This window comes from Neltuma alba, unplaced genomic scaffold, assembly GCF_004799145.2.
Source record: "Neltuma alba isolate B1F8T4 unplaced genomic scaffold, ASM479914v2 tig00002800_pilon, whole genome shotgun sequence".
Lineage (NCBI taxonomy): Eukaryota > Viridiplantae > Streptophyta > Magnoliopsida > Fabales > Fabaceae > Neltuma > Neltuma alba.
Genome location: NW_021633017.1, coordinates 1 through 10,943, shown reverse-complemented (window position 1 = coordinate 10,943; position 10,943 = coordinate 1). Strand labels below are relative to the sequence as shown.

Genomic DNA, 10,943 nt, shown 5'->3' with positions numbered 1-10,943 from the left:
TTTAACAATTAATATATTCTTGTTTTTATAACATACGATTAATATATTCTAAAATTGTAAAATGTAGAAGACCAATTGCCAACCTGCCTTAGTCATCGTAAATGTAGGATGGAATGTGTGTGTGTGTCTCAGTGATTAATCTATCACCTGATTTATTTTTAAAATTAGAAAAATCAATCTTTTTAATTCTTATAGCTTAGTTTAGTTTTTAATTTTTAATTTGGTTGTATCCTTCATTTTCTTTCAGATCCATCCCCATAATTTCTTTAGTCCTTTTTTTTTTTGGGGGGGTGGTTTAACTTAATTTCCTTAGTTCTTGCCATTAAACCTTGAGATACAGCCATGTAAGTTGCAGCTATAACTCCAAATTATTTGGTCTCCCCACAAGCGGCGGTTGTGAGTTGTGACCCCGAGGGAGACTGAAAAGCATGGTGGCCATGTCCTTAGCCAAACCCACAACTAATTTAAAGACCCCACTTCATCTATCTGGGAGCTTTATCCATGGATTCTTGCTCTTTTTTCAGCAATACTTTTATTCATAAGAAGTTTCTTGTCAGCGGTGATCATGAGTGGAAGAACGAAAACGGGATAAAATGAAAAAAATCGTAGAATAAGTTACTTACTCTGTTCTTCTGTGCTTTTTTCCTCTGAAAAACAGAGCATTTTGATCACTAATTAAGAATTCATCTTAAGGAAACGGGTTTTGCGCGGGTAGGTAAAGACGTGGATCAAAGAAGTACTCCACAAAGAAGTACTATGTTTCAATTTTATGGGTGTGCGTGTGAAACAGAAGGAGTAGTCCATTGAGTTATTCGAGCAGAGGTTACATCTGAAGAATATAATAAAACAGAAACAGCAAATGGGTTTATTGAGAAGTGGGAGTGGGGAGCTGCAGAGAAGACAGAAAGTTCTTGAGGCGCCTGTTGTAAACGCACGGCCTCTCCAGGTGCACCAGGTGGCCTCCCTTCTTTATCCCTTCAAATGTTGCATTATCCCCGAGTTGCCTGCACCCATGAATTACTATTTAATCTTATTATATGCTTGCTGCTCTTAATTAATATGTTACTTTTGGTGGTTCGAGGTTTTGGAATCATTTATTATCAGCTTAATACCATTGTTAGTCCTCATAAGCTATAGTTTAAAACTACAGGCGTCGGAACTAGTATTCCATCAAAATGTAAGGACTAACTGATATTAATTCTTAATTATGTACTTACTCTTTCATGTTGTGCGCGAACTCCACCTTGAAGATCTGGTCATTCTCCCCCCACAAAAGATGTATTCTCTGCAAAATGAAGGCTCAAGTTATCTATATATATATATATATATATGTGCATATATAAATGGAAGTCCAGAGCTTAATTTTGGAATTATTAATTTACAACCTGAGGAAATTTTGGAATGGTGATGTCTTTGTTGCTGATGACTAAGCTCCAGCAGCTCGCGTCGCTCTTTCCTGTTCGTGAACATCACCTGCACACTTAGAATTTCTCTTTCATTCACCTCACTTCTATATTTCAATTATAAAATATAAATTCCATACAAAACTACATTATTTATGACCAATCAGCAATCAGCAATTTAATTAATAACTTATTCTCGTTCACCATAATTACCCCTAGGGAAGACATATCAAGATTTAAAAAAAGAAGAAGAAAAGAAGCTCATCAAATCACTACCGCGGACTTTTAGATCACTGATGTTAAGCTTATTTATATGCATTTCACAATTTAATAAATGAAAAAAAGAAGAGTTAGTGTATCTTATGTATATTTAAGGCTGTCCAATGGCTAATAACAAACAGAATAGCTTTATTAACAAGACACGCTAACTTTTCTTCTTTTTTAAGATTAAACGTACCGAGTAGAAGTACTTGCCAAATTAAAGAGAAAATGGGCGTTGAGTTGATCCTTAGTTTGAATGAATTATGTATGTGGTTGGCTGGTGAGTGACAGGAGAAGTCAGCATTTGGGTTGTTTAAGGATCCTAAAAGTTAAAAATGCTGATGGACGCCTCAGCTACTTGGGTATATATATCTTAGGAAGTTAGGTATTGTTAGTTGAGCTAACCCATTGTTTAATTTGTACTATTATGTCTTCTCTTTCTTTTGCCCCATTTCTGGTCTCCTTTTCCTTCTTATTTACCTCTCTTCTCTGTTTTCTTAGCTTCTTAATTTCACAGTTGGTACGTATTATTCTTTTGATCTTTAATGTAAAACATAATTAATTAATTTGAATAAATTAAAAGTATTAATTAAATTAATTAATCTGATATGTTTTTTAAAACACTTTAAACATCTTCATTAATTTTCTCCCTCCATCTCTTGCTTAATTATTAGTAGTAAAATATCAATAGGATTAATTTGGAAAAAAATGATAAACATAAAAAATAGATCTTATATATACAATCAACATTAATTCTCAAATTAGGCCCTACATTAAGTATAGGAGGAGCAGTAATATATATGGACACGCTTATACATCTCATTTGGTGACTCTAAAAGTTTATATACATCTGAAACAAAGATTAACAGGTAGAAAACTATATCTGTCCATTCATTTTGGTCTGTTCTTTTTTTTTTTCCCTCTCAAAAATAACATCAAACATAATATCTAGGCACATATTTGCATTCCTCCAAAAGATATTAAGATAATTTTCATGATATATATACCCCTCTTGACTGATTTTTTTTTTTTGGTTGGCGTTGTGGGTCTCAATTGATAGATATTATACAGTTCTCATATCCCAAAAAAAGGTGACGAACTTCTACTGGTTTCTCGCGAAACACATGCAATGGAAGAAGCTAACATATACTCAAAACCCAAAACTAGTCAAAACCAACAAACAAAAATACACAAAAACCCGGTCAAAACATATATTTTCACGATCCATTCATGATCTACCTGCCTGATACTTTTATGATCCATTTATGTTATTTTGAGGAACTTTATGTTAAATATTAAGGCCTAAAATAATGAAATTAATTTTTTCAATTACAATTTTTTCAAAAAAGCAATTTCCGTCAGAAACAAAAGAATTAAGTAGAAATCTAAATCGTCATTCAAATCCCATCTGAAATATGTAAAGTAATGTAAATGAGATGATGAGCTATATATGATTGGGTGAAAAAGAAGGTGTGAAGGGAGGACCTCGAGAAAGTCTTTATGGAGGCGATCAGGGAACCAGAGGTTCTTGTAAGTCGCCACAGACAAAAGAGCCTTCAGTCCCTTAACGGAAGTCGGCAACAACAGCTCGACGACGATGAGAACCCCAGCTCTTTCAACGTACTTTCACTTATGTTATCCGTCATGGCCAAAATGGAGCCTGATATCACCAGCCCTCTCACCATCTCCGGGCACATCTCCGCCATCTTGAACCCCACCATCCCTCCGTAGCTAAACCCCGCCACCACACACTCCTCCACCCCCAGCTTCCTTAGCGCCCTCACCAAACACTCTGCTTGAAACCCCGGCGACCGGTCCGGCTTATCCGTCGTTGAACCGCCAAAGAACAGCAGGTCTGGCACGTAAACCGCGTATTTTTTGGTAAGCGCTCCCACCTGGAACTGCCACGTCACTATTCCCTCTGACGCGAAACCGTGAACCAGTACTACTACTGGTTTTGTGGGCTTGCCGATGACTTTGGGTGTTTCGTCGGATTTTTTGGGCTTAGAGACGGTGTTGGACGGAACCCAGAAGGTCATGACGGTGCCGGGCTCTATCTCCACCGTGTAGGGTCTAATGCCCGCCATCTTCATTAGCCCATGCAATAATGGTCTCTGTGCTGCTACGAGGTTTACCATGTTGTCGTCGTTGTCGTCTCTGATGGATCACCCTGGAGGTGCAGGCTATGCGTGTGAAGGGACAATAGCGAAATTGAAGAAGATGGCATGAGAGAAAGAGAGAGAGTGATTAAGAGTGTTTTTAAACTGAGGGGAAGTTGGGTTTGGTGCTGGGTTGTTATCGCTTGTCGCAGAGTTGAAAGCTACATCCGGGGATGAATTTCAAACAAGCCGCCGCCATTGGTGAGCTACATGACCTCTTGACTTTAGCAAAATTAATGATAGCCCAACTGTGCACCGCAGTCCTCCATTTTAGATTTTGTATTGAATCAACATTTTCCCACTTTAATACAAAGATACGCCCCCTAGCCCTTGATTGGCTGGGTGTCAGTTGTCCCCCGACATGGTTTAGTTTTTTTTTTTTTTAAATAAATTTAAAGTGCGAAATCTTTAATAAGAGTACTTGATGATAAAATAAATAAATATTAGAGTTCGATTCTTACATCTAAAAGATCAAATTAAGTTTTTAATTAGTTTTTATATTAAGAATGTAAAGACAGTAAAACATTTGTGTATGGGGTGCAACGGTGTGTACTGTTGAAGATAACATGGGGTGGTTAGGGTCATATTTGATAACGTACTCTGGATAGGATCCTCCGTCTCAAAATCCTATAGGATAGGAACGACATAATATATGCCGCTCAGAACAAAGGAAATGCTTCGATCCATTCTGCTCAATAATTAATCTCATTTAATGTTGATACTAAAATAATAATCTTTTTAACCAAATAACTCTCCATTCCTTTACTATATTTATTACAGACAAATCATCCATAACCATAATACGCGTCTACCACCCGTACGCGGTGCCAATTTAATACTATTTCTGATTCTTAATATAATAACTAGTTGACTAATTTAAGTAGATTAAAAAAATTAATTAAATTAATTATTTATAATAAATATGTGTTATCTTTCTTAAAATATCTTTGCTAATCAAAATGTATTGGTTACAATGATCATTATTACAAGAATTTTATTGAAAATAATAGATAAATATGAAAGACAAAATAGATTGAGATATTATATTTAAAATCAAAATAAAAGTTAAACAAACTAGTATATTAAAAACTAGAAGTACTATTATAAAACAATATGTTTATTAGTTATGTACCTCTATGAAAATGCATTTATTACAGTGAAATATAAAATCTTTAACGGCAAAAGATTTTATAGCATTTTATTTTTTTAAATTTTTATTCCTTTTGTATTTCCTTCTTGTTATTAGAATTTAAGATTTTCTATGTAAATTATATTCATCTATCTTAAGTTAAAAAATCACTATCTTAGGATCTACTTTTCCTTTCAATCCACATAGACATAGAGATAAAACACAATATTCAAGACCAATTAAGCAAGTATATTACCCAAGTGAGGAGCTATTATTCTAATTTTAAGGGTTTGAATCTTATGCATGATGCATACCTTCGCGTTATATATACGGAAAAATATTCAACAACTTATAACCTGCGTATTATTGATAGTTAAAGATTTTGGAAATTTTTATAGACATGCATGTTTGTTAAAAAGAAATGATTAATTTATAGTATTAATAAAACAAGAAAAATGAAATGCTAATTTTAATTAAGAAAAATAAGCAATAAGCAAGAGTGGAGGGGGGTGGTTGGTTGGGGAACACGTGGAAGGGTAAGTGAACGAAATCGGATCAAAGGATTGCAAACGATGAATTAAGCTCTTAGAGCACGTGTTAGAAGCGCAGAAAAAGGTTAATGAAATCTAATCAAAGGATTATACAGTTCTCTTGCACGTAATCTCGTTCACCAAATATTTTAATATTATTTGTTGTGAAACTTTCGTTGTCACGTACAATGTTGTTTCAGTTTTAATTCATCAGCCACTTGGTCTGATTAACCTTCTCCACACCCTAGCGTTTTGCTGCTATTTCACACACTTGCCTTCATGGCGTACACATTTAGTATTGTTTTAAATTATCCATCATTTATTTCTTATAAATAAGTTTAAAAGCAGTAACATGTCTGTGAATTTTAACATGAACAACTGCATCTCGTAGTTTTATATTATCTTATTAACACCTCTCTTGGAATAATAATAATAATAATAGTAGTAGTAGCAGTAATGTACTTCACATTGTCTCCAAGAAAAAGAGATATCCAACATAAACTGGGTTTTGTATTTGATCATAATTTTGGTTTTGTTTTGTGTATTCAATCGGATGGATGGCTTATATACGCTCATTACAGTCTCTTTAGTTTGGACTGTTGTCTCCCGGGGACCGTTTGGTACCAAGAAAATAGAGAGAAGGAGAGGAGAGAAAAATTTTTAATGAGCTTAATTTAAAAAAATAAAATAAAAAAGTGAATCTAAAAATTTTTAATTAATTTTTATTATTTTGTTATCTTGCATCTTTTTTTTAATTAAAATTTTAAAACTCCCACGTCTTTAATTTTTCAAAACAAGCTCATTAAAATTTTTCCAAACCCTTCTTTCCCCAGGCCACCATTTCTCTCATGGCAAGCATAGGGTTAAACTCCATCAATGAGGTTGTTTTTTACGCGTCAAAGTGATTTGAAGCCTGGCATGACAGAAATTAAACCAACAAATATATTAATTTTCCATGCGAAACGTAAAAAATAGGAGGACAGTTTTGTAGATGTTTAGTTGACAATCAATAATGGATGTTACTCTAAATAAGCAGCCCATTATTAATTTTCCTCTCAAATTTCACCGATGCAGATTGAAGTAATATCTCAAATTTGTAAAGAAACAATGTTTTAATTAAAAGACTGAACGGAGAAGTTTTATTTTTGAAAAATAAAATTATTTTTTCAAGAATTAGATAATTAATTTACTTTTATAATTTATATTATCAAAAAGTTATCCATGAGCCTTTTTTTTAAATAAAAATAATGATCAGCCATAAAATTAAAAACAAATGTAGAACTTTGGTAATAATGGGTAAACACATTGTATTACTTCTGGTTTCTAATATAAAAACTAGTTTAGGATTGAATTTAATCCTAAATATAATATAATATATCAATCTATTTTATCTTTCATACTCATTATTTTTTATCAAGATATCTATATTGATTTCAATGTATGTTAAAAAAAGTTTGATAGTTTCAATACAAAAGATTAAAAAGGATATTTAAGAAAATTCAGACATATTTTGACACATAACTAATTTAATCAACAAGTTTCTATAATCTATATAAATTACTTAAATATATATTTTTATCAGTAGTATATATTTTTATTCGAAATCTCTCCCGAATATACTTGTAATTAATAATGCTTCTTTAATTCACTGGCTTGCAGGGTCCAAAGCGTTGTCAAATCTTTATGTAGGAAACGTTCTAAATTTTGATTGAAACCAAACCATCATCCGCCAGATTCTGCTTCATACCCAAGTCTCTAGTGTTCAATGTTAAAAGTGCCGAAGTAACAAGGTAGTTAAACGAATAAAACGTTGGACAAACATCTATATGTATGTCGTGGTCTGATTGGAGAATATCTCAACCAATTCGTAGCAAAGCCGTTGTCCTACCGTCCCATCAACCCAACCTAAATCTCCATATAATCCTATGATCATGAAATTAACAAGCGACGAGGATACGATATTAAAATCTGCATGCACGTAATATGTAGAAAATGTTAAAAGTTGCTGATCATCGTCATATGAATATATATATATGTATATGTATATATGCTACTCATTTTTATGTTTTGCCATTAATATATAGAAATAAGCATTTCGATCTAGTGAAAAGAAAAAAGAAAGATAAGCAATCATGTTAGATTGGATATTTATGATAAAAGTTGCGCCAGTTCTCACTTCTCCCACCCCAGCTATGCGCATTTTCTTGCTTCCTGGAACTGTTAGATTCGATGATGCAGTCCAAAAAAGACAGTTCAGTATTTTTTTTACTGTTCTGAACCGCACAGTGCCGGTTCAGACACTGCAGTGTGATCCGATCCGACATTATATAGTCATTAATTCATTGGCCCAGAAAAATATTTATTTTACTCTTTCACAATCAAAGAGAATATTGATTTATCCATTTCTGAAGGTCCATGTCTGCTCTGTGGAATTCGGCAAAATGAATACAGATCAACCATATTTCTTTCCACACATACATGTGGGGGGGGGGAGGAGCTTAAACTCTCAGTTTTTGTGAGCTGTTATATATATATATATGTATGTATGCTTTTACTTGAATTGAGCAAAAGGTCCATACATCCATCTATAAGATCATGTGTTCATCATAATGGTTTTGAAAATAATAATAAACATTGGGAAACAAGAAAGGAAAGCGAAGCAAACAGAAAGGTAGGTCTATATATGTAATTGATTGACTGAAGAAAGAACTCAAAAGAAAAAGCAAAGTAACTAACAGCAGCATAGATGTCCCATTCTAACTCCATCTTATGTGCGAGACGGAGAGAAGAAGCAAGCAAAAAAGGGGGGGAACGGTCAAAAATCAGACACAAGGGAAACAAAAGGGGCAAAAAAATTTGATGAGACCATAACCATCGCCATCAAAAACATCTTCAACAACATCATCGTAAACGTTGACATAGACCCGCGTGATCTTGACCGTCCAACTAGTAACCAGCTAGACCCTCCTGTCATTTCTAGTTTCCAGTATCAATTATAAATGAAAATGTCGCTCCTGTTATCATTCACATTCAAATGTTTATCCTGTGAAGTCATGGACGAGGCTCGGCCTGTCTGTTACGTTTAGTCTCCAAGAGAGAAAAGGCATGCCGTTGTCGGATTCTCCATTGCCGTCTTCCTCCATTCCCGGCGAGTAGTACGGCATTCTGTGGGCCTCTGAGTACGACTGCCCATACCAGTAATTGTCTTGGTGTCCGTACATCGCCTGGGGCTCCATAACTCCGCCCGACGCCGAAGCCGTGGCGGCGGCTGCGGCGGCGCTGGCTCTCCTCTCTTCTTTCTTGTATCTGATCCCACAGGCATTGCATAGCGACTGCCATTGCCATTCAAAAAAGACATTAATTCTCGTAATGCAGAGCATGAAAAGAACAACAAAAGGAAATTAAAGTGAAAGCCCAGCGAATAATTAATTAATGAAGCAGGCAAGAACCTTTGGACCTCTGGGGCCATTTCTCCAGAGGGGCGTGGAAGTGGTGTCGCAGTTGGCGCAGCGACGAGCGAGAAGGGGATCATTGGAGGAGGAAGAGCCGCCTCTGCTGGACCTGCCACTGTGGGATTGATTGGACTGTAATAAATCCCAGCACATGTTGGAGACGGAGCGACGTCGTTCGTTGCGGCTGCGGCGCCCTTCTTCGTCTGGAGTCAAGCGGGTGGAAGGGGTGCCGAGGGAGAGCGTGCAGTCGACGGAAGAGGAGGAGGGCGTGAGGGAAGAATACATGTCGGATTCGTCGTAGTCATAGGCATAGGAATTTTGGTCGGTGTATAGCATTGGGAAGGGATTGGCTTGGCTGTGATACATGCCACATGCGCACGCTCCCATCACGTGCCCCTCGTAGCCGCCGCAACCAGACATGGCTCTTAGCTTCTTAATGCTTCTTCGATATATGACTCTCGCTCTCTGCTTCAGCCAACACCCCTCGTCACTCGAGATTCAAATGAAGAGAGATCGAAAGGGGCTGTGAAGAAGACGAATTCAATGGATGGGAACAGAGGACAAGCGGCGACAATGAAGTACGAGGACTACTTGCGAGAAAGTGGTGAGTGGTTGGGGAATATAGTTGGACAGAGAAATGAGAAGCGGATATTGTTGTGTGATGAGAGCTTGGCGAGCGAATGAAATGGAGGGGCATATATATACCAGTCAGCGACTCTGTAGGCCACGTTGTGGATCGTGAACAGCAAACAAAGACTGAGGGACTAAAAAGACATGGAGGGAGGGACCCAACATGAATAGTTTGAAACAGGAGGAAAAAAGAGTGGCTTCGTAAGTAAGAAAGACAACGGAAGACCAAGGGAAGCAGTCAGAAGAGAGGGGATCAGTGGTAGGGTAGGATATGAGGCTAGGAGCAAAGTGTTGGAGTTTAGATTTGAATTTATATAGGAAAGACCAGGAGAGGAGGAGTACAAGTGAATGAGATAAAATTGGTCATGGGGTTGGTCAAAAGAGAGCCACGTGACCAAGAGGCAACAGTGTTCCAAGGATCTGCCTTCTCCGATCACGAGGCTTTTTTCTAACCCTCCAAACTCAATCCATTCATCTCCGTATAACTCTGCCCCAAAGCCATTCTGCAATACTTGTGTCTCCGCACTCTTTCATCCCAGTAATAAACCCCCTCCATGTATATCAGTTCTATCCCCATTTTCAGTTCCCTCCCTTCTCACATTAGTTATAGTTAGTAAGCCGTAAGTACACACAATATATATGCATATGCACAGATATATAGCTGTTGTGTCTGTGTGTATATATCTGCTTTAAATACTACCGATTATAAAAGGAAAACTAGGCAAGGCGCAAGGTTTTGATTTGTGTGTCGCGCACTTTTATGTGTGTGTGCTGTGTGGGGCATACATATCCAGTGACCGCACTGTATTTCTTCCCCTACACTTGCCACCCTTATTATTACTTGTTACGTTACATTGCATTACAGAATCTGAAGGGGAGCGATTATAATGAGTATTTTGGCATCTGAGGGATCGTACCGTGGGGTCACGTGAAGCATACACAACAGGGCTCATCAGCTCGTCATGGACTGATGAAAACAAACCCTGGTGGTGCTTTATATGGTCCCAGTTGCTTGTTGGAATAGTATTAGCAGCAGGGAGAATTGTATGTATCGCAAGATCCGGCTGTGTGTGTCTGTGTGTGTATTTTATTATATATATATTGATATTTGGATCACAATAAGGAGAAAAGCGAAAGACAGGGAGGAGGAGGAAGATAAAGGCGGGTGCAATCATCAAAGAACCCCTTATTCTTCTGTTTGTGTCTTCCACCTCCAGCATACAAACTCCATTGAAGTTCAAAAATTATTTAAAAAAAAAAAAACGTATCTAAAAATTTAAGAATTCCATTGGGGCGGGGGTGGGGAGGGCGACCCCACAATCATGATGGCCAAAGCACAAACAAAGTACCATGGGAATATTGACCCCATTCGATCGAAA

At 36.7% G+C, this 10,943-nt stretch overlaps 1 protein-coding gene and 1 pseudogene across 1 annotated transcript; both read right to left on the bottom strand.

Annotated features, from left to right (window-relative positions):
• Window positions 1–723: 723 nt before the first annotated feature.
• LOC114737797 (putative aminoacrylate hydrolase RutD) lies at window positions 724–3,903 on the bottom strand (annotated as a pseudogene).
• A 4,229-nt stretch (window positions 3,904–8,132) lies between these two features.
• LOC114737838 (GATA transcription factor 19-like) lies at window positions 8,133–9,634 on the bottom strand. Its single transcript, XM_028925825.1, has 2 exons — window positions 8,932–9,634; window positions 8,133–8,814 (listed from the first exon to the last, which is right to left on the bottom strand). The coding sequence occupies exons 1-2, from the start codon at window positions 9,352–9,354 to the stop codon at window positions 8,521–8,523; spliced, it is 717 nt and encodes a 238-aa protein (XP_028781658.1). The 5' UTR covers window positions 9,355–9,634; the 3' UTR covers window positions 8,133–8,520.
• Between the last annotated feature and the right edge of the window lie 1,309 nt (window positions 9,635–10,943).